The sequence below is a fragment of the Arvicola amphibius genome, chromosome 9, assembly GCF_903992535.2.
Source record: "Arvicola amphibius chromosome 9, mArvAmp1.2, whole genome shotgun sequence".
Taxonomy (NCBI): Eukaryota; Metazoa; Chordata; class Mammalia; order Rodentia; family Cricetidae; genus Arvicola; species Arvicola amphibius.
In genome coordinates, this window is record NC_052055.2 from 88,427,929 (window position 1) to 88,453,142 (window position 25,214).

General features: G+C 37.3%; 1 protein-coding gene across 1 annotated transcript in view; it reads left to right on the forward strand.

The window, feature by feature from the left end:
• Positions 1 to 25,214, forward strand: part of Khdrbs2 (KH RNA binding domain containing, signal transduction associated 2) — a 415,186-nt gene that overhangs the window by 368,600 nt on the left and 21,372 nt on the right. Inside the window, exon 7 of the mRNA XM_038343217.1 lies at positions 10,169 to 10,251. Coding sequence (XP_038199145.1) covers positions 10,169 to 10,251 — 83 coding nt within the window. The remainder of the gene's footprint in view (positions 1 to 10,168; positions 10,252 to 25,214) is intronic.

Here is a 25,214-nt window from a genome sequence, read left to right on the forward strand (position 1 = left end):
GTGTGATAAACTTACCTAGAGATATGTAAGACTTAAGAATAAAAGTTTAAATGTGTAAGCCCACATACAAGAAGCACTGATAAAGGACATTGATAGCTTACGTACTAAAGAAGTAGTGACTATAAAATATTGGAATTTTATGTTGTTTCTTTTATAAAATTTTATGTATATCTTACAATTAGAGCTATTACATGAGTATTTATAGTAAGAGGGGCACATGCACAAAGCAGACAGTCTGCATTTTACTGTTTAAATTATTAAGCTAAGAAAGGAACAAGCATTTAAGAATTACAAATTAACCACACTTAACTAATAAATGTCAAGTTCCCATTTGACTGCCTAATTACATTCAATAATATTAAAGGTCATCATTTGCAAGTTGCCTCACTGCCTGGTGTTTTAATTTTTAGTGACAGATTTACGATTCTGACCCTCATAATTAAATTACTTAATTCTAAATGTTTTATGGCTTTGTTATTATTGATTGTTGAGTTTATTTTCTTTTTATCATCCTTGCTTTGGAAATGACACAATATTTCCTTTTATTTATTTTGTTTTAATGTCCATTGACTTTTTCCATAATGTATAACCAAATGCTAAATCTGTCACCTTCTGATTTAAAATGTAAATGAAAATATATGTAGATATTGGTATGAATTAGCTTTGCAATTGAGAGACCTTGGGACATGTCTCCACAGTTAAGAAAACATACCGCATAGGACCTGGGTTCAGTTCCCATCACCCACATCAGACTACTGAGGACTACATGTAACTTCATCTCTAGATATTTCAGCACCTTCTTCTGACCTTCATAGGAACCTACATGCACACACATGGTCTACACACATATATGCAACACTCATCACATACACATAAAATGACAATGAATAAACTTACAAGTCCAAATGATTTTTTGTTAAACCATCACAGTATACAAACACCTGGTATTTTAAGACATTTCCTTTTCCTTTATATTGGAAACCTAGGATCTGTGTATTTTAGTCTTAGTGTTACATTGCACTGAAAGAAGCTCCCAATATTCGATCACTGGACCTACAACACTGACCGCTTCCTATGGTCCAATTTAACTTTTGAAAAAGGAAGAATATGCACAGAGAAGTGGCACTGTCCTTGACAAGCTTTCGAGATACTTATTTTTCAAAATACAGCATGAGAGTCATTGTAAGCTTTTAATAATGAAAATTCTGTTTTTACCTTTTATTTATTTTTAATTGACACATAAGTTGTACACATTTGTATGCTAATATATAAATTTTATGGTTTGTATGGATAAACACATGGTTTCTTGCATACTAAACAATGTTTTACTGATCTGTACCCAAGTCCTGTGTGTTTCTGATACAGTGAACATTCAATCTTAAGTGAATTTTTTTCTCTTTAAAATGTTGATCATTTCTTTATGCTAAAACTGTCAAACATTTTCTTCCATCTGTTTTGAAATGTGTTTGCTTTATTGTTATCTACATTCACCATCAGTGGTGCATGGAAACTTATTTTTCCTCTTTAACTTGAGCTATGTTCCCTTCATCCTTCATACTTTCTTTTCTTAAGAGACAAGAAAGCTTCAAACTTCATGAATGTATAAATAAGTATTAATTAGAAAAACCCTGTAGTGAGGCGCTGTGGGCAGGGCTGCTTTTGTCCTGCCCGGCTCTCGGCTTCCTGGCTAGCTTAGCCCCAGAAATAATTACACGGAAACTGTATTCTTTTAAAGACTGCTTGGCCAATTATTTCCAGCCTCTTATGAGCTAATTCTCACATCTCTTGCTTTAACCCATATCTAATAATCTGTGTAGTACCACGAATGGTGTTTTACCGGGAAAGATTCAGCACATCTGACCTGCTGGCTTCATGGCATCTGCCTCACTTAGGAGAGGCATGGCGGTCTATCTCACTTAGGAGAGGCATGACATCTGACTCTCTTAGGAGAGGCGTGGCATCTGACTGAGCCATGTATCTCACTTCCTTCTTCCTGTTCTGTCTACTCCACCCACCTAAGGGCTGGCCAAGGCAGTTTCTTTATTAAAACAGAAGGCCCTCCCACATCAAAACCCTATATTTGCTTGGTGAGATGGATCAACTGAAAAAAAATCATTTGCTATAGTAATGTCGTTACCTGAGTTCAATTCCCAGACCCACGTGAAGGCACAAGCAAAGAAGTGACTCCGTAGATTTGTTCTCTGATTTCTATACGAGACTAGATTCTAGATTCTTTCTCTCTCCCTCTCTCTTATCTCTATCTATTTATCTATCTATCTATATCTATCTCTAGATAGATAAACATATATTTTTCTATGGAGTAGTAATGGTATCAAGAATAAAACAAGAAATTCTCATGGGTCTGTGGTAAATTGAAAACAGACAAATATCAACAAAAACATATATGTGAATATTGTAGACCATTGTGGAGTGATGTCTTGTTCTATACAATATGATCATGGATGTTTCAGCTGAGGATTTTCCTTGAACTATGCCTTTCTTCATAGACACTATGTGAATCATGATTATTTCAACTACTATCTGTGTATTGATAGCTCACAGGCACTATATCTCTAGTACATAATTTCTAAATTTCAAATCCTTTTTTGTCCAAAGCCTATGACTAACTCAGAAATGGATTGAGGTTCACCTCTAATATCCTCCCTTCCAGGGAATATACTAAACCTCCTGGTAAGCAGACAACATCAGATAAAGCTTCCACAGATTCCTGTACACAAAATCAAGATTTCAGTAGAAATGTACAAGCCATGTTTTTTTTTTTTAAACAAAACTAGGCATTTAGAACTTTGGATCAATGCAAGTACTATAAGTTCACAACTCAGAATCTGATTGATTTTCTTGGTGGTTCATCATGATGCAAATTTATCTTCTGTTGTGCCTAGAAATGGAATCCGTTCATCCACTTCAACTATGTTCAGGGTCCCTCTATGCTCGGGGTCCCTCAAACACATATTTCCAGCAAGAGCCTCCATGGCAATTTCTTTGCAATTCCTAGGCAGATTTAGACAGCTCTCTAATGTGCTCCGTAGTACCAGCTGTGTCTACAATTGGAGAACCTTCCAATGCTATTTCAATTGTGTAGACATTGCCTTATCTCCTCTGGTAAGCCCCTAACTATCCCTTTTGAAATTTTCAAGAAGTTAGTGGACTGGTTTCCAAACAGCCTTTAAGTTGGATTTGTTTAAAATTAAGTAGATTGCATTAACAATGCATCTAGTAAACACAAACTCATTCACTTCATCACAATTTGTACTTTCTAGTATTGTATCTGTTTGACTGATATGATTTATAGAATAGCGCTACCATTCAAGTCAGGCCACATCAATTTTCAGTCACGGCAGTCCCTTGAAAGCAAATGTGGTACAGGTATTTACACTGTGGATGACGAGGACTGGCTGTTTCTTGGACTAAGAAGCTGTGGATAGAATGTTATTTATGAAGATTCAGTTGCAGGGTCTATTTTGATTACACCCTCTGCATTTAATAGAATATAAAATTGAGGAAATATTCTTCTGGAATGGGATGATCGTTCTTTAAGTTAGAGCAATATTGCGCATATCAGTAAGGAGCACGTGATTTGCTGATAGGAGAGTATTGAAAACTTTACTTTCATCTGATTTGGCAACATAAGGGAAATGTCATGTAACACTGATCAAAGCCACAAATGTTTATCAATAATCTGGGTGTCCCCTTATTAGGTTAGATATTAGTCAGGCATTTGTTATGTCGTTAGCTACTACAATGTTAATGTAAGAACAGAATTATAAAACTTACAGTGGATTTTTAGAAGAATTAACAAGTTGCACTGACATTACACATGAACGGATTATAGAAAATCCTATGGTTCATTTGTAAGTAATATTCTCTGTAACAGCAAATTTTACAGTGTATTTCTGAGTATATTCCTATACACTGACACAATTTCATTGTAAAGATACCATGAGGAAGCAACTACATAAGGGTTTCCAGTGACAAGCTTTATTTCTCAGTGTGCTGTATAACTAATCTCTAAAGAATAACCATTTCAGTGGGTTGTACCAAGTCAGGTGAGACACTTTGGTAGTTTGAAGCTTGTGTGTAGAGCCAGTATGACAACCCAATGCTGGTATAACAGTTACAGTCCAAGAACAAATGCATAAGTTAAACCGACTCCTTAAGAAGAAACATTAGTAGACATGTAAAAGGAGATTTGCTACATTTTCTTCTTCTTAAAAATGATTTGTTTTTTTTATTTATATGTGTGTTTGTGTGTGTGCGTGCATGTGCGTGTGCACCTGAGTGTGCACTGGAGGAGGGCTCACAAATCCCTACCCCAGGTGGACAGCTATTGGTAGTTGAAGTTTGCTGGAAGGGGGCAGCAGTTTTCTTCAGAGATGCCAACAGGGTTGGGTTTTCTGTGCTACAATGAATGACCATACACGAGGAGCTCCCAGGGTGCAGTAGATGCTCAACAAATGTCAGTGGAACAAGAAAATACGTGAATGAACCTAAACCAAGCTTAACTCTTAGGCCCTAGCCAAAATTTCCAAGAAAATAATTCAGAGGTATAACTCTGGTTATAATTTTTTAGAAAAAAAAATACTGTAAAATTCTTTCTAACTATTTTCTGTTCTTCCCGCCCTTAAGTGTTCCACATGGTCACTAATTGACCCAAACTGTTCTTCAAATCCACCTTCTGTCACCGTGACAGTAAACAGTTCTTGAGCAATCTTATATTGGGTATGGTATATTTTACAGCTTCCATATAATTAAATTCCTGTAATAAGATTATAAGGTGGTTGATATCATTTTATCAACATAGGAGCCAAAAATAGAGAACCATGGTGGTATTTCTACACTGGAATTGGCAGTTTTAGCAGGAACTCCCACATGAAGGCAGGATGAAGCTGGAGTCATCACCCCTTGGTTGTGAGCCACATCTCCATGTCCAATTTCTAGAACACTCATTTTCTTCCAGTTCCTCCAGAAAGCCAGGTTTATTCAGGGAGGACTGACCTATGAATAATTTATGATTTTGTTTGGAATGCTTAGGCTGGACTATTGGCAAACACATTGTTTGTGTGATTGTGAACTAATTAGTGACCATTGGCTGTTTTGCAGAACTATTTATTTTAAACATCAACACACATAGAAGCACACTAATGAACATTCATGCTTATAAAAATTTGGTACTAAAAGTTGTTTCTAAAAATATTCCAAAGATTAGAAAACAAGTGTGTAGATATTAACTTTTTTTCTTCATTAGTAACTAATTTGTAGGAAGAGTTGAACCTTACACTTCATGAAATTGTGTATTAACAAAGAAACTGTCTCTCTATTCTAAAAATTTTCTGTGTAATATTTTTACAAAAGTAAACATGTACATGTGAAAATAAAATTCAGTAGTCCTCCCAGAATTAGCTCCTTGAGGAGTCCATGGTATTCTCAAAAAGGGGTGGGGTGGAGTAATGCTACAGAATCCTACAAACATCTCTGTGTTTGATTGATTTGAGACAAGCTGTATCCAGCTTGTAAAAGACTATTTTTTGTGCTGCATTAAGAACTCAGTATATGCTTATCAGATGGCTACACTATGGAATATACTATATTAAATACCACAGGCCTCAAAAAAATGGGCAAAAAGTATTATACTGTGGTATAATACTTTTTGATTTTTTTTTCTGAGACAGGGTTTGTCTGTAGCTTTAGAGCCTGTCCTGGAACTCGCTCTGTAGACAAGGCTGGCCTCGAGCTCACAGAGATCCACCTGTCTCTGCCTTCCAAGTTCTGGGATGAAAGGTGTGCGCCGCCACTGCCAGGCTATGTATACTCCTTTTTCTTTAAAGGAGTCAAACTTCCAAAACCCAAAAAACTGAACAAAGCATGTGTGTAGACACTGTAGGTATCAGTGATAGCAAATGGCAGGTGATAATAACTCAGAGGTCACTACAGACTTGGTAACTATAAAAAACACTTCCTTAAGACAGTATCACATAATATGACCTTGAAGAATAAATAGAGTTTCAACACAGAGAAATGAAAAAACAAGAATCCATGATATCAGCGTCATAAAAACAGGGACCTACCCTGACCCCTGGCTCAGCTAGCTGTTTCTACAGGATATAAATGAATATGCAAGATAAAAATACCAGGATCCTTTTCAATCCCCACCTTTTATTCTAAAAGAAAGTATTTAAAAAATCCAGAATAAGAAGGGAAGAGGAATGCAGCCATGCGGTTTTGTAATTATTTGGTGGAGGAATCAAATCTTTGGAGACCTGTTGTAGATCAGCTCAGTCCTCTCACGACCCATTGTGGTAGATTCCATGGACAGAGTCCTGAGATGCTCTATGACAGCTCTTGAAAAACCCATCTGGCCTGGGAACTGTTGTCCACGAAAGAGGAAAGTTGATTCTCGGGTTTAGAAGAGGCTGCTTAAACTAGCTGCACTGTGGAAGCCCTCTCTACCCCCCATTAGTAATGTGTGTGTGTAACTGAAGTGAAATCATCCATTTGCAAAAGGCGGATATGAAAAATTCATGTCAAAGTGAAAGTAAGAAGAATCACATAGGACCAAAAGTTACATTACAGTTCTAATCAATGATACAAACTTGATTAAGAGGTCTTAACCTGCAAGAATCTAAGTGTCTAGACAAAGAGAGCTATTCCAGAACAGTGGAAGGGGAAGTATAAACAGCAGACCATGATTAATATTTAGAGCTCCATGTATGGAGTACGTCTATTTAGTCACTATTCATAAAAGGAAATCCTATCACTTGTAGTAAAGTGTGTGTAATTGGAAGATATTAACTTAAATAAGCCAGCACAGCCAAACAAATGCTGCACATAATCTCATATATTGAAGCAAACATTTCCACCTGAATGTGCTCTCATGCTCATTCATGACAGAGTGAGGGAAAGTGGGCACAGGGAGGCTGCATTCAAACAGTGTGTGTTGAGGGTGTCTGTGGAGCAATGAAACACTAAATGTCAGTAACACATACAGTTAACACACATTAATTTAAACCTAATAAAAAACAACAACAAAGAAAAAGACCACCAACAACAGAGAAAGCATTCAGAAAGAAAATAGAATCTTTATCATATATAAGCAGAAGAACTTTCTCAACATCAATATGCAGTGGAACAATCAGAAAACATTAAATCAGAACTTACAAAGGTTAACTGAAAATCTATTCCCATAAACTTATTTCCATGGTTTTATTTTAAATTTTATGTTAGTATACAAAAGAATAAATTTCATTGACTGTCTGAGTCAGTGTTTAATTGCTGTGAAGACACACCATGACCATGGTAACTCTTATAAAGGAAACATTTAATTGGTATTTGCTTGCCGTTTAAGAAGTTTAATCTCTTATCAGCATGGCATTGTGTGTGGCAGCATGCGAACAGACATGGTGCTGGAGAAAAAGCTGAGAGTTCTACAACCCAGTCTGCAGGCAGCAGGAAGAGAGTGATACTGGGCCTGCCTTGGGCTTTTAAAATCTCAAAGCCCATCCTCAGTGACATGCTTCCTCCAACAAAGCCATACCTGCTAAACCTTTCAAATAATGCTGCTACCTGTTGACGAAGCATTCAAATCTATGAGCCTATGGAGGAAGCATTCCCATTCAAACTACCACACTGACTTCCATCAACAGTGTGTTAACTTCAAGAATTCTAAGAATGAATATGCTATATTTTATTATATGTCAAAAATACATAAATAATCTTGAAAGCAGTAAAATATCATGCCTTTAAATTTTATGTTAATTTTTCTAAATAATATTTGTTACTAAAAGCAATAAACTTTTCTCACAAAATCATGCAAAACCACTATTAGATTATGACTATTTTTGAATTATAGGCCCCCTCTGTTTCTAAAATTGATTTGCAAATGGTTTAAAACTGTATAATAATATGATAGACAATATATAACATCATACAATATACAATAATACAAATAGACAAGACACCAGCAATTGCAAATCAATAGGTAAAGGATAAGTGAGGTTTTATCATGTTATCATTTTACTGTTTTCCATAATAACAATTTTCAAATTCTGCCCTCAAAACGAGGCCGGGGAGGAGATGGAATATAAAAGAAATGAGAGGAAGAAAAGGAATCTCTCAAGAATCCCTCACAGTAGAAATTAAAAAAGAAATTTTCAGCAAAAGGGTGAAGTCAGGATGGTGATTAATCTGTTATAAGGGAACTCTGGTAAAGAGGTCTTAGGAGCCAGGCATGGTGGATCATGTGGCAGAAGGGATTACTAAGAGTTTGAGGCCAGGCCTAATTACTTACACAAAGACAGTAATTAGGAAAACCTGTTCATCTTCAGGCCTAGAAGACTGTGTGAACCAGAGTGCTACAAAATAATAGAGGAAGAGGAGAGGGCTTTAAAAGAACTGCATATCAGAGAAGAGCCAGAAAAGTAACTCCTACCACCTTGTTGATACAAAACCTTCAGTAGCAATTCGTATGTAAATCAAAAACCTTCAGTAGTAATTCATGTGTAAATCATTTATTGTACTAGAACTAATTTTTAATTGCAAAACTTGATTAATGAATACTGCTTTGATAACTTTGGAATATCTCATTTAAAAATAAAGATTAGCTAAATTAAAATACTTTAAAAAAAAATCTCACAGAAGAACTCATATATCCCAACAAAAATACGATGTTATCAAAATGAATGAAACAAAGACATGAACTTTAGACTCGGAATATGTTATGTATAAATAGCAATATCAAATAAATGAAGCTTGGAGAGAAGAATGAAAAATATAAATTTTCAAAAATTAAAAAAAAATTCCTTCAGTGATAAAATACTACCCTTCAGATTACTTGTTTCAAAATTTCAGTTAAGATAGGTGTGAAAATTTTAACAATTTTTTAAAAATTTGTAATTTTAAGTTTTAATATCTGGCACAAGACAAGAGAGACTTATAAGTCTCTGGACTGAAGTAAGGGTGTGGACTTTTTGGATTGGGTGGAAGCATGTTTCATGGAGAAAAATCTATCCAGCAAAGATCTAGAAGCCATAGCAGGGAGCAGTCAAGATGAATGGATAGGGCTCAAGTCAATGACCACAAAGTGAAATAAAACTGAATCGGTCACATAATGAGTGATAGCTGCAACAAGTAATTTCCAACTGCTTGCACACTCTAGGATGACAAATCTCCAGTCATTTTGTCAAAGTAATTTACTCAAACATAGCACAAAGCATTACTTATGAGATTTAAGAACAATAAAATTTGCAACAAACTAAAATTACTCTAATCACTTTAATCTCCCATCTTTCCTTTTATTTGTTTGCAATAACAACTTATTTTATGCCTGAAACCTCGTCACAATTTAAGGATCCTGTACCTTCGGTTTTCTGTCTTAATAATGATGGTTGTTACATGGAAACAGTACTTTGAGTAGGATTGCCACCAATAGTTTATACCAATCTTTTTGAGATTTATTCATTTGTAATTCTCTGTGTGTGTGTGTCTCTCTCTCTCTGTGTGTGTGTGTGTGTGTGTGTGTGTGTGTGTGTGTGTGTGTGTGTGTGTGTGTGCAGGTATGTGTTCATGACTTCAGGTACCCACTGAAGTCAGTAGAGGAGAGCCACTTAGAACTGGGGTTATTCCCAACAGGGGCACTAAGACCTGAACATATATTCCTCTGTAAAACGAGCTAGCATTCTAGCTCCTGAAAACAATGTTACAAAAAGAAAGGATTACATCTAATTTCCTAACTTGTCTTTCTTATATATTAAACTTTTAAATGACTCTTAAAATAGGCATTTCCATGTCTTTGATAGATTAAAAGTTTAATTGACAAGTACTAAACCTTCTCAATATATATTTCACTTTTTATAAATTTTTCATACAATATATTTTGTACATATTCTTTGCCCTCTCCCAACTACACCAAGCACCCACCCCATCCTTACTCACCCAACTTCAATTCTTTCTTTTTAAGGAAAAAAAAAACACAAATGTCACCAAAAAGACAGAAAAAAACTGCAATATTTTTCATCATGTGGAAATTGTAAATATATTCAGATATAACCAAGCATGGAAATTAACCCAGGCTTATGGGGCACAAATCCTCAGAAAACAAAAATTATTAAAGCAGACCGAATTGTAAAAGTTACTTTATTGGTGTCTATTTCAGGGGTACGATGATGGCTACGGGGGTGAATATGATGACCAGACCTACGAGGCTTACGATAACAGCTACGTGACCCCGACACAAAGGTAAGGCGTTTGCCGGCTTGTCACTTTTCCAGCAGTTATCGCTGCTCCAGGTTGTATTATACACGTGAATTACAGTTGTGTGAAGGTTTCAAGTAGTTGACTTATCTCCATTACCTTTCTAAGTTATGAAATTACTTACTAGACCACAAGAGGTAAACTATAGCGACTCTGATGGTAACTCCTGACCGGCAAAGAGAGAAACAATAGCATGTAACTCGAGACAGAGTGATTAGCATACAATGAACTCATTAAACAAGCTTATACTTAAGGAAGCACTACTGCTTACAGACATTATTTTAATGAGCTTGGCATTAACAAGGCAGGCACTTGCTCGATGCGGCTATTTTCTTTAAAAAACTAATTTGTAATTTTTATTTGTTAAGTAAATTACAAGGAATTTTTATTGGAAAGCTGAAAATAGGCAATTAGAAAAACTATTTCCAAGAATAAAAAAAATCCTTTTCTTTTTTCATCAATATCTGTAAATTGTTGAATAGCTCTTTACACTAAGCTAGAATTAGTGATGTTGATAAATTTGTACTACTGGAAAGTCAGATTTTGACATATTGCTTATAAATGATAAAACTTAACCATTTAGGGTACCCTTGTATGAAGCCCACAAATGTCAGCTAGTGTAATCAGCTCCATAAAAACAAATCTGTAGAGAATCCCATCTGCCCGAAAGTTTCTTTGTAATTATGGTTTATAATCAACTCCCCACTCTTCCTTCCCATACTATAAAATGTTTTGGCTGTATACTTGCCCTTTCTACCATGCCATATAAAGAAGCAATATAACAGCATTTTTCCTCTTTTACATGAATGTTATTGTGTGTTTATTGTATGAATTAATAAGATTCACTGTAGCATTCCCACCAATGTATTTCCCATGTCAATTTATGGTTTCTACTTCTTGGTCTCGCCCACCTTCCTTCTCTCTCCTCCTTTCCTGGTCCATTTCCAAACCCCAATGGACTCTCTTCCACTTTCAGGGCTTTTTTGTTGTTGTTGTTGGGATTTCAGTTTCTACCTCTATCTGAAAATAAGTAATATTTGTTTATGAACCTGGCTTATTTCCACTTAATATGAAGATCTCCGTTTCCATTGATTTTCATGCATGTGGCAGTGTTTCGTCCTTTTTTGTAGTAAATAAGACTACGATGCGTATGTACACATATACAGCATTTACTTTACCCATTGTCCTACTTAGGGTTACTATTGATATGAAAAAACACTGTGACTAAAAGCAAGTTGGGAAGGGCTAGAATTTGGAAGTCAGAGCTGATTCTGCAGCCATAGAGTGGGGCAAGAGTGTTGTTTACTGGCTAACTCCCCATTGCTTGCTCAACCTGCTTTGTTACAAAATCCAGGACCACCTGTCCAGGTGTGGCCCTGCCCACAATTGATTGGTCCCTCCCCCATCAATCACCAATTAAGAAAATGACCTACAGCCCCATCCTAGGGAGACATTTTCCTACTTGAGACACCCTCCTTATCGATGATGATTTTAGCTAGTGTCAACTTCGCATAGAACTATCCAGCACACCCATTCTTCCTTAGACCTCCAGCTAGGCAGAATCCATCACTTAACTATTGTACATAAAGCCACAGTGAAAAGGAGCAGTCAGGAATCACTTTCCTATGCTGATTTCATTTGCTTTGCAAGTGTATCCACGTGTGCTGCGGCTTAAAAACATGGAGGTTTAGCGTTCACAGAATGAGGATTCACTATACCAGTTTCAGTATTATGTTAAACTTCTACCGAGAATGCAGCATATGTCTGCCCTTTGTACAACCTTGCCAGAATGTTTTAATTTTCCTTTTTCTTGGAAAATTTTCATTTTCACTGTTGTGAAATGAGCTTCCAGTGTAATACTGATTGGCATTTATTTGGTGGCTAAGACTATGACATATTTTTTCTTATATTTATTGGGCCTTTATGTTTTCTCTCTTTTTGAGAAGTGTTTATTAAAATCATTTGTACATTTTTCTTGGGTTGTTTATATTTTGACCTCTACATCTCATATGGATATTGATTTTCTGTCAGATAATAGCTGGCAAAGACATTCCTCCATGTTATTGGATTTTTCTTGCATTCTTACGACTATTTCCCTATGTGATAAAGGAAAAAAAATGTTTATTTAACAGAATCCTGTTTACCAAGTCTTAAACTTTTTTCTACTGATTTTGGAATTTTGCCCAAAAACTTATTGCCTGTTCTGGGATCATGAAATGAATTTCTCTGCTTCCCTCTGGGAGTGTGAATTTTAAGTCTTAAGTAAGAATTTTAACATATTTTGAGTTGATTTTTAGACAAGTTAAGAAAGAGAAATTTAGTTTCATTTTCCTACATGTGTTTCTCTAGTTTTCCCATAGCATTTGCAACAGATGATGTCTTTTCCTCCAATTTATTATACAATATATTTTCAGTACCCTTGCTGTTACTGGGTGGGTTAAAGATGTGCTGATATATTTATTGCTATTCTGCCCTTCTGTTCCATTGGCCTATTTGATTGTTTATATGCTAAGATCTTGTTCTTTGATTCTTTATGAAGATTCCAACATGGATCTTTAAAAATAAGATTACTTTAGTATTCATTGTATTCTCAAATAATTTTTGGGATTTTTTTTCATAATATGAAGAGTATCGTCTTAGTTAGCATTTCTATTGTTGTGATGAAACACCGTTACCGAAAGCAACTTGGGCATGAAAGGGTTCAGCCCATAATACAGGGAAATCAAGGCAGGAACAGGAAAGCAGGAACTGATGCAGAGGCCATAGAAGAACACTGTATACTAGCTCTTGCCTCAACGTTTGCTTAGCCTGCTTTCTCATACACCACAGGACCAACTCCCTAAGGGTGGCACCACCCACAATGGACTGGGCACACCATCAATCACTAATTAAGAAACTGCACCATGGACTTGCCCATAGGTCAGTGTGGTGGGAGCATTTCCTCAGTTGAGGTTCCTTCTTCCCAAATGATTTTAGGTTGTGTCAAGTTGACATAAAACTAGCTAGCAAAGATATCATGAATATTTTGATGAAGGTTGCACTTTTATAGCTCCTTTAGTAATATGATATTTTGAGTTTTTTTCCACATTTTAATGCAATGCTATAATAAACTTCCATAAACATATACAATACATTTTGATAATGTTCACTTCCTAATCTTCCCTCTAAATCATCCCAGATCCACCCTTACTCCCAATTCCTTCCCAAATTTGTGTCAGTTTTTATTTTTATACTCCAGTGAGTCCAGTTTGTGTTGTCCTTATACTTCTGGGTTTTGGGTGTGAGGTCGTCCACAGGAGTATCGTCAACCTATAGGCAAACAGAGTAGCTGTCATTCTTGGTGTCTATGAGTTTCCCCACCATGAGTTCTTGGCCAGGTTTGCAGTAATACTAATCATCTTGTTTCTGTTCTGCAGCCAGCCTTCATCCTACTCAGGAAGTGGTTGTTATCTCCCTTAACATGCACATCACTATTGTATTCATAGGCATGTTGTCATGTTGGTCATTATTGTAGCTCACAGTGTTCACAGCTGGGTCAGACTATTAATAACTTTCCTCCAAAAGCAGCCTAAATGGCAACCACCTCCCAGTGCTATGAAAATTAGAGAGCAAGGAAGAAATCCCTGGTTGCTACATCTGTTTCTCCATGTCTTATGGCCAAAATGTGTGGTGTCTTCAAGAACAGAGTTCTTGTCCATTCAAATTATGATGGACAACTAAAAGAAATGACTCCTACAAAAGCATGAATTTGGGGGGACTCTCCAAGATACTCCCAAACAGCAATTTGAGGGACGGTAACTGAAACCCAGCATTAGGCTTTTTATTCTTAAAGCACTTTCTTAATGTGGGATTGTTTATGCCCATGTAAGTACTTTTACTAATTAACATAAGGAATACAGGCCCCCTTAAATAAATTACAATAATTCTCATCTTGTAATTTGTAACAGTCATATTTTTTGTTGTGTTCGTTATCATTCAATCACTGCTAATACAGAATCTTTCACTACAAGTAATACATAATTCAAGTTCACCCTGGCCTACATAATGAGTTCCAGGCCAATCCGGGCAACATAAAGATACCATGTCAAGAGAGAGAGAAACATGAGGGATGAAAATGAGGAGAGAGAGACAGAGAGACAGACAGCGAGAAGACTTGGAGACTTTCAAGATATTTTCAATAAATGAATTTAAATTAATATATTAATGAAAGAACTATTATTTCATAAGATTGCATGGAGATTTTAGTATAATGTCAGTATGTACCATAGATAAGCAGATGAATACTGGAAAATTTATTGACAAATATATGAAATGCTTAGCCTTATGTTATATTATTAGTGTATCAACATAGGAAGAAGGTATGATTAGCAATTCAGCTGAGGGTGGAGCTCAGTGAATAAGTGACCATGTAGTATAGGTAAAGCCCTGGTATCCATCCCAGCTGCACAAAATTCTAGTTAAATAAGTGAAATACAGGTGTATACATAGTAGTATAAGAATTGGAGGTACAACACTTCATTTTTAAATGATAATATAATACTTGCTGCTAATGATTTGTGTGAGGAGTAATTTGCAACTCTGTATATATTTATATACTTAGAGGGTGAAAAGTGTCAGGAATTACATGTGAAATGAAGTTCATTTTACAAATTCAGACTTTTTAAAGGTGACTCCCCAATTAAACTATTAATGCAAGAATATCTCTAAATTTTTATACTGTATTATATAAAACGGAAATATTACAAATAAAAGACATTATATATGAAATTAACCATATCCAGAGACTGACCTTCCTGACAGTCAGAGTAGACATTCGACGGAGAAGCTGTGGAGTTTTGCAATAATTTTTTTGCTTTCACTATTGAATATATTTTATGCACTGCCAAAACCGAAAAAAATGGCAGAGTAGAACTAGAAAGGATAATGTAAGACTTGAATTAAAGGAGAGAAAGAAATAAAGTGAAAAATATATGAACACGTGACTGCAACATTCATGAACAACTTGAATATTTTGGTAGACAATACAAAATATATTTGTTTTGTTAAACTGAAAAATCAGAAGAAATACTGACACCAGTTTCTGACGCCAAAACAGGAAATGCAAATCTATCAGAAATAAAATGAAATGGATGTAGGTGAACACAGAGTCGTAGAAATTAGGAGGCAGAAGCCATGTGGTTCCTTCCTGGAATCACTGTATCATCGTCAGCAGAGGTTCCAGGGGAGTTCACAAGGTAACAAGTGTGAAAGTTCGCCCAGAGTTCAAAAGATGGAACAGCTTAATTAATCTCTCATTGCTTTGGAAGGCACCATGACTTCTGAAATTTTTCAAATGGATTAGGAAAAATTCTGTAGACTGCTCAGGAGACGGCTTAATTGAGTGACGTTAATGGCAGCTGAGGAATGTAATGTTAGAAAGATTCTCCAACCGGATTTTCCCCATGATCTCAGGCTAAGAGAGAAAGCAAAAGAATAGAACTAGGAGTTATTATGCCACCTCCAAATTGCAGAAGTACAACTGCGGTTTCCTGGGTGACTGGCTTTCTAGAGTCTTTGGTTTAAAACCAGTTGCACTCTGTGGTAACACCTTTAACGGGGCCAAAGAATCTTTGATGCCATTTATCACATTTTTAACTCGTCCCGCAGGCACTAGCATTTTCAGAGATTACCTAACATCACACAACTTCATGAATTTTTTGCCAACATTTTGCAACTGAAAATATCTATATCAAAACAAATCATAGATGTGGAAAGTAACTCTTTTATTAGATATGAATGGTATTGTCAGAAATAAAAATTAAAAGGTCAGGTCTGAAATTTTGATCCTAACAGCAGCAATTGAATGTGGATGTGAAGCGCTAAGATTTTATAATTTCTTAGTGGGAAAGAATCCATCTGTCTGAATATCTATAATGGTTAGGCGTATACAGTGTGCGGGGTGAATGACGGATGAGGCACTCGAGGTGACTTCAGGGAAGTGTAGTTAGGGGACTATCTTCCCTGGCAGAGTACCACAAGGAAGAGTTCAGTCTTCTGAGAGGTCAGTATTCCTGTGGCTGAGTTGTTCTGCAACCCAAAATGGAAATTAATGTGAGACAGAGCCCTGTAGGAAAGGGTAGACTTGAGCTGACCCTTTTTACTTCAGAGTCGGGCAGAAGTATAAAGAACTCGTAGATATTGCAACACGTCTGCCTTCCCCACAGTCTCTCCCATGGATCCCACTGTTTTGATCCTTTAGGAAGCAGAGAGTATAAATGATCCAAAAGATGGAGCGGTCATTAGTCATCCATCCAATAGAAAAGAGGATAAGAAAGATGAGGACATTAAGACCAGGCGAAGAGGCCTCTCACAATATCTAATCATTTGTAATATACCTCAATAACTAGTAATTGTAATGATCCATGTCAGCTGCCTGAAGACTGTAATATTGGCATGAATTTGCTATGGAAACAGTCATGCATTGAGGCTTTAAATGATTTTTTATTTGTGAAAATATTTACTTGTTCTTTCAAAATACAGTGAATATATGAAATGCATATTGGATAGGAAATGTACCTTTTTAAAGTTCTTGGCTCCTTGTTAGTTATATTCCCAAGGGTAGGAACCCTCGTTTTCTTCCTCAAAGTCTACTTGCTATTAGAGCTTCACCGGGCAATAACAGTTCAGTGCGAAACTGCTCTGCTGTCTTTAGGGGCTCTTAGCTCCTTGCAGCATCATGTGAGTAAGGCACCGGTTTCTAATTCTAATTAATTCCAAAAATAAATTCAAACTCATGTCCCTTAATCTACAGCCTTAGAAAAAAAGACTAATAAATACTGCCTGGAACTTTGACCTGGATCATAAATTCAACAGATTTCCAATACACATCTAAACAGAACAGAATAGGACAGGATAGGACAGGACAGAGAGACAGAGAGAACACGCACGCAGTATTCAGTGTACTAAGAATGTAAGGCGTTACTTTCAGTCTTAAAAAAAAAATAAAAATAAAAAAGCCTGACTGAAGAATTCTTCTAAACATGAGAAAAATCAAATTAATTATTTTTTCAGGCTGTAAGTTTAAGGTGAGATTTTTATTTGATGCTAAGTTTACAGAAAACCTTCTAATGAAAATATACAAGTGAAAGCTGTACAGTAACTTAATAAATGTTCTGATATTAGGCAGACAGCTGATCTTGCTCTTTGGAATCACCATTCACCGTAAAATTGTTCGCTTTCATTCTGTAACTCGATTCTCTTGTCTCAACACTGCAGTCCACGATATTATTGAATCTATAGGATTATTGGATTTGGGATATTTTCCCATAGCTATTGCACAAGCCTGTTGTGTGTTCATGCTATCTACAAGTCTCTGCATGAATAAAAAGTAGATTTCACATCGTTTGAATTTAATCTCTACTGAATGAAACTTGGTGTCTTATTGCCCTCGTTGCCATTTATTTCAGATAAAGACCTTAGAGAGACAACCTAAATATACGAGAAACAATGAATTTTCTCAAATTATCCACTGTTTATGGTAACAACTTATTTTTCTGTTAGTTTGAACTGAATTTCCATGGTAACTAGACTGCTTGCAAAGATAAACTTCCCATGATACCTTAACAAGACCAGTTAGAAACCACATTGTCCTTAGTTGCATGAATGCTCATTTTCCACAGGAACCTAGGTGCCCTAGTTAGTTATTAAAACCTGCTCACCTTCACTAGGTTAATGTAGAGTTGGAAACACAACTCAGCAAAAAACCTGAGAAACAAAGGTAAGCCACATACAATCAGAGCTCCAGGAATGAACCATTTTAAGCTGTCAGAAACCCAATGTGTTGCAAAGGGCCTATCATGAAGGCCAGGCTGGGGGGAAATTCTTGTTTCAGTGATAGAGAAGCTTGGCATTACTGAAGGTAGATAGATAGATAGATAGATAGATAGATAGATAGATAGATAGATAGATAGATAGATAGATAGATGATAGAGATAGATGATGATAGATAGATAGATAGATAGATAGATAGATAGATAGATAGATAGATGATAGATAGATAGAAAGAAAGATAGAAAGATAGAAAGATAGATAGATGATAGATAGATAGATAGATAGATAGATAGATAGATGAATGATAGGTAGGTAGGTAGGTAGGTTGATAGACAAACAAAAATAAAGAAATAAATGAAACATATTTAATTTGTAGTTGAACACAATGTGGAAGGAGTCGGGGATGTTGTTAAATAAATAATTATCAAAATATAAAATAAAAAGTGGCAGCCAGGCTGTGGTGTCATATACCTTTAAACCCATCACTTACTCAGGAGGCAGAAGCAGGCTGATCTCTGTGAGCTCTAGGCCAACTAGGTCTACAATGCAAGTTCTAAGATGGCTAGGGTTATTACACAGAGAAACCCTGTCTCAAAAAAAAAAAAATCACAAAAGGCAAACACTATGATTGAGCTAAAACCACCTTTTGTTCAAATATAGGATGATAGAGCTTTGTGGTTTTTATGATGGCACAGGGGTTTCTGAACAAAAAGCTGAAATCTAGACTTTTAACTACTATCTCTATGTAACAAACCACCTGAAAGATTAGTGGGAATATATATATATATATATATATATATATATATATATATATATATATATATGAATTTCATCAATGTTCAAGTTATGACTTGGTTTGGTCCCACTGTGTCTGGATCCTCACCTGGAAGGGCACAAAGGCCAAATCTTAGTAACAGGACACTGGAGTTATCTGGAGATTGCCTCTGATTAAGTGATCCTGTAAGTCTACACCAAAAATGGAACAATTGTGTAGAGTCCTCATAGAGGGCTTTTGTGTCTCTCAGGTTTCCTCATAGTAGGGTAGCTCACAATGCCAGATGGGTGTCCCAAACCACAAGCAGAATATACACTGCCTTTTCTGATGCATCCTAATTCCCTTAGTTATATGAGACCTACAAGCCAAGCCAGAATAGGTATAGACATCATTGGTGGATTGATGACTGGCATGGCTCAAGCACGGAAAATACTATTGTAGCCAGGCTTGGGAAACACAGCCTGGTGCATCAGTTATGTTAATATAGTACTTTTAGATGCTAGCATTATCTTGGGAAACATTAAATACTTGTGAATTAAACATATCTGTTAATTATTTCTGCCTATTTTCTAAATTCTGTTGTACACAGAACATGAGTATAACAAAATCAATGTACTTGGGCTGGAGAGATGGCTCAGCCATTAAAGGCTAGGCTTACAACCGAAAATATAAGAAATCAATGTACAGATACTGTTCCAAGAAACTGGCATTGAAGATTCATTCAGGGTGGTCATGTGAAGCAGTAGGACACTGTCTGCTAAAGATATTTGGAGGATCAGGGCAATATGTGTGCCCGATCAGAGAGAAGACAAAGACTGGTGTGCTAGAGGCCTAATATAAGGGAATGTGAGGGGCCCTCAAGTGGAGGTTTGAGAGGCAGTGCAGGGGGCTTCAGGAACTGATGCTCAGCTGAGATTTTACTGATGTGGTACAACTAAGCCTGGAGTGGGCATCATCTCATGCAAGGACCAAGAAATTAAAGTGTAGTTCTCTGCCAAACCCCAGTTCCTTCAGGAGTATCCAGTTATAAAGTTATATGAGGTTTGAAAAGGCATTCCTTGAAATGACACAAGGAGAACGAAGGCTGGATATATTATCAAGGGATAAAATAGCATGTGGTAGAGTTTGGTATACGCGTGAAGTCTAAAAGCCCCAGTCCAGAGTTGATCTTTGTTGTGGGGTAAAACAAGATAAAAGGAATGTAAGAGCCAGAGGTAAAGGAGGATTACTACAAATAGCGTCTTCTGGACCTGACAGGGCCTTTGTACTTGTCAGCTCACAGCTGCTGTGGCTGCCTGCACTAGATCCGCACCAGATGAGCCAAATGACATGTTAGCATGAATGGGGTGATGGAATCATAGATTCAACCCCTAGCTGACAGTTATTTGACAAACAATGGTTGCTGGGGGAGGGAGAGTCTGTTATTCATGGGTAGGATAGGTTGTCCATCCTTCAGGGGATGGCCCTATACCTATGCATATAATGGGGGCACTAATTGGACTCAGTAAGTTATAAAAAAGGGGACATGAAGTCAAGGTGGAGGAATGTTGAAGGGGAAGTAGGGAGAAGTTAGAGAAAGAAATTGGGTAGTAGATATAATCAAAATGCATTGTGCATGCTTTATAAAATTCTCAAAAAATAGATGAAGAAAACTAAATTTAAAAGTATGTTTGCACTAAACCAATACAGTGTATTAAAGCTCAATATATTTTTGTTATAATTCTTAAATCATAAAAAAATAAATCTACCATATGACCCAGCCTTGTTTCTCTTTAGTGTATGCCCAAATGACTCAACATACTAATCTGCAGATGCTTGGTTCATCTTGCTCATTGTTGGTATATTCACAATAGCTAGGAAATGAAAACAACATGAATGTTCCTCAGCTGATATGTGGATAAGAAAAATATGGAATGTATACATAATGTAATTCTGTTCATTTATAAAGAAAAAGGAAATTATGAGCACTTCCCAGTAAGTAGTCAGAACCAGAAAATATGATGCTGAGTATAGTAACCCAGAACCAGGGAGATAAATGCTGCATGTTTTTTCTTATTTGTTGATCATAGCTCCACATCATTAGATGTGAGTTAAAACCTGGAGAAACCACAGAAGTCAGGAAAACAGAAATAGACTGTCAGTGGGGCGAGATAACGAGCTTCAGGTAGAGGGAAGGAGGCTAGCAGGACATAAAATATGAAAGGAAAATAGGAAAAATGAAGGGGGAACCCGCTGATAATTATTGTAGCAGTCCGCTCCTACAAGGTCAGCTAGGGTTCCTAGGTAGGGGATTCTCGAGACCAAAAAGAAAAGTCAGAAAAAAAAAAGACAAGATAGAATCGGGAGGTCTGTTTGGTCATGCTGAAGCAGCCAAACAGCCCAGAGTTTATTTCAGAGTTTGCATATATACAAAAGCAGAACAAAGCACAGCACAGGCGATCAGTCAGTGTCTAACCACAAGACCATTCCTGTTTTTGAGTGAGAAGCCTCCTCTCCAACATGTACTTGCTGCTCAGAAGCAGCCTTACATTCTCTCTTGGTGTTCCTGGGGTTTGTCATCAGCAGTATACTGTCTACTAGATAGAGTGTTTTTTCTCACGGGCTAAATCAGAAATCTCTCACAGCCCTCAAGGTTATAAAAAAAAGTGAAGCAGGCAAGCTTGAACACAAATGACTTCTTTTTTTAAAGATTTATTTATTTATTATGTATACAATATTCTGCCTCCATGTATGCCCGCATGCCAGAGGGGGGCGCCAGATCTCATTACAGATCGTTGTGAGCCACCATGTGGTTGCTGGGAATTGAACTCAGGACCTCTGGAAGAGCAGCCAGTGCTCTTAACCACTGAACCATCTCTCCAGCCCCTCAAATGACTTCTTTAAGTCAAATAGACTCCAGATGGAAACTGAGTCACACATGGGATGCCACAAATTATATGTATATTATAGCAATATATTATATATGCATAATTTAAAATATATTTATTATATATTCAATATATATTTAGTATATATTAAATAAATTTATGCAACTTGGATTAACAGTTGCCTCACTAAAGAACCTCAGACTATCTACTTAAAATTCCCAATGCCAGTCACAGCAAATCTCCATTAATATTATTATACAGGGGAGGTTCCTAAAATAACATAGGCCATTGCCTTTGTTTTTAGTTGCCTAAGAACATGAAGGTAAAACCATATCGCTGAATTCATCACACACTTCAGGTACATGATGACGTTGAGCTGCTACTGAACTAGAAGGCTCCTCCCTAAGGACTAGCTCTCTTAGTATCAGAGGTGCGATGAAAGCAGCCAGAGAAACATAAGCAATAATTCTATCTAGCAATAAATCCTGTGAACAGCAATGAACAGTATGGCACACTATGTCCAAGGCTACAATAGTGACAGGTGCATCTTAGGAGTAACTAACAGATATTTAATTGGACCTAAGGCCCACCCTGTGGGAGGAAATTCATGTGCAGTACTATAAACCTAGTCAACCATTTTTTGAATGGTAAGACCATGGATTCTAGAGAAAACATTCTCAAAGAATGTATTGCAAAACACTTACTATGCCTCATTGTGACTATATATAGTTGCTAATCACATGATGTGTGCTAGAAAATAATGAATAAATGTTCCAGTGTTATCACTGCCAAAATATAAACACAAAACAATATTTATATAATTCTAAGATATATGTATCCATGAGCAAGTGAATCAGAAAGGCATAAATAGCTTCTTGTTGCTTTGGTCTGGAAATGGACTGCCTGCTTATTTCTGACCCAGAACTTGTGAAGGAGAAGTTGGTTTCAGAGTCTGGGGATCTGACACTTAAAAACATGAGAAATTCCAGAGCTTCTGAATTTTAACATTTCCAGAATAAATCCAAGTAATTAGCTCTGTAATTCTGTTATCCAGTACTCAATGAAATTCAATTGCAGGCAATGTGAGAAAAAAGCAAATGAGAGGCTGAGGGGCTGGGCAGGGAACACATCAGCATTTCCAGTGGTCAAAGTCTCTAACAATACTAATAAAGGCACAGTACAGAGGATTTGCTCTGTGCCAGATGTCTAGAAACAAATGTGTCGCTCAGACTTATCTACTGGGTTAGTATAGTTTACTTTCTGAGGGTTTTGCTGTGTTTGTATTGTTCCTTGAAGTATCACCCTGGACTCCTGCATCAGAAACACTGCAAATGAAATTGAAAATGTCTGTACATCAGCTAAGGACAACTGGCTTAGAACTCAAATCTCTATTATAGTATAGGGTTATACATATTAGATATCAGGGAGTTATGGCCATAGAGAAAGAGGTAAAGCTTTAAAAATTAAAGAGCGCTGACGATGGATCTCCGGAGATAGAGACAGAGCCCCACAATGGAGCACTGGACTGAGCTCCCAAGGTCCAAATGAGGAGCAGAAGGAGGGAGAACACGAGCAAGGAAGTCAGGACCTCGAGGGGTGCACCCACCCACTGAGATGGTGGGGCTGATCTAATGGGAGCTCACCAAGGCCAGCTGGACTGAGACTGAAAAAGCATGGGATAAAACCGGACTCCCTGAATATGGCGGACAATGAGGGCTGCTGAAAAGCCAAGGACAATGGCGTTGGGTTTTGATCCTACTGCATGTACTGGCTTGGCTTTGGCGGGGGTGGGGGGGTGGGGGGGGGGGGCTAGCCTGTTTGGATACTCACCTTCCTAGATCTGGATGGAGTGGGGAGGACCCTGGACTTCCCAACAGGGCAGGGAACCCTTATTGGTCTTCGGACTGGAGAGGGAGGGGGAGGGGAAGGAGGAGGGGGAGGGAAATGGGAGACGGGGAGGAGGCAAAAATTTTTAATAAAAATTAGTTAATTAATTAATGAGCGCGGACGCAATGAGAGGTGCGGCGCACCACGCCTGTCTGTGCTCTATGCGTCACCGTACAGTTCGTGAACCGTGCAAGGGGTTGGAGATTGAAACACACAAAAACACAGAGACAGAGACACAGGTCATCCTTGATGCAGGAATGCCCCAAGAATGCCCCCTTTATTGTGTCCAGGGGCAGCTTATATAGGGATAGCCACGTTCCAGGCAAAACGCACCAGAAACCATTCCTCTGCCATCGGCAACTCCTGAGGGTCTCGTGCTCAGAGCAGCTATAGGCACTCAGATCAAGCGAAAACAAGATCAGGGGAAGAAATTCAGGATCTGGGGAGTTCACAGCTCCCAACAGAAAGGCACTCTGCATGGAAATGTGAGGGCAACCTCTTGAAAACAGGTGTGACAGGCAAGTCCATTGTCCAGCATGTGAGGAATCACTGGAGAGAAGCTGACCATTGACCTGGATCCTAGGAGAGGGATGAAAACATTCTTAGAGAACCATTCTCTGGGCTAAGGAATTGTCACTCAGTCTAGAAAAAGCGAGGTGTGAAAATACACGACCACAAGTCAATTCAAACATGCCACAGCAGAAGACCTGCGAGTAGAAGTCCAATTACTCCTTTATGTAAAAATCTTCATACTTCCGTTTGTCAGTAAACATGTTTCATGATACTTTACTCATGAAACAGAAGGCTTACCTGATATCTGTCACATGCTGTTTCTGTGATAAACACAGCCTCACACGCTGTCCAAATAGAATCATTTTTATCAAGGTGTCTTTCCCTTTTCAGACTCTGTTACGTGGATTTAACTTCCAAATTGTGGTATGTGGAAATAGCTCTTGAAACAGGAATAAGTGGTTTGAGGATATTCTGTAGCACAGGAGAGAATATGTTTGTGATTTGAATGGAAAAGAGTAAAAATCACAGTTACCCCACAACCACAACATAACAGTGATGACAGCTTTAGAGTCACCTACTGTCTTAGGGTTTTATTGCTTTGAAGAGACGCTATCAACAAGACTACTCATATAGAAAAAAATTTACTGGGCTAGTTAACTTACAGTTTCAGAGGTTCAGTCCATTATCATCATGACAGGGAACATGGTGGTGTGCAGGCAGACATTACTGGGGTAGCTGAAAGTCCTACAACTTTCAGACAACAGGAAGTTATCCGAGACACTGGGTGGTATCCTAAGCATAGGAAACCTCAAAGTCTGCCCTCATAGTAGCACAGTTCCTCCAACAAGGCCATACCCACTCAAACAAAGCTTTAATTCCTAATAGTGCCACTTCCTATGATATTATGGGGCCAATTTCATTCAAACCACTACTCTTATCCTATTTAATTAAGTAGATATCATACCAATATTTACAGCACTGAAATCCTATTGACATACATAAGTTATAAATCAAACAAAAAATATGTGTATGCATTTTAAGTCGTGTCTGCTCCAAACCAGGATTGAGTAACATCTACGAGTTTGTACCAAATACAT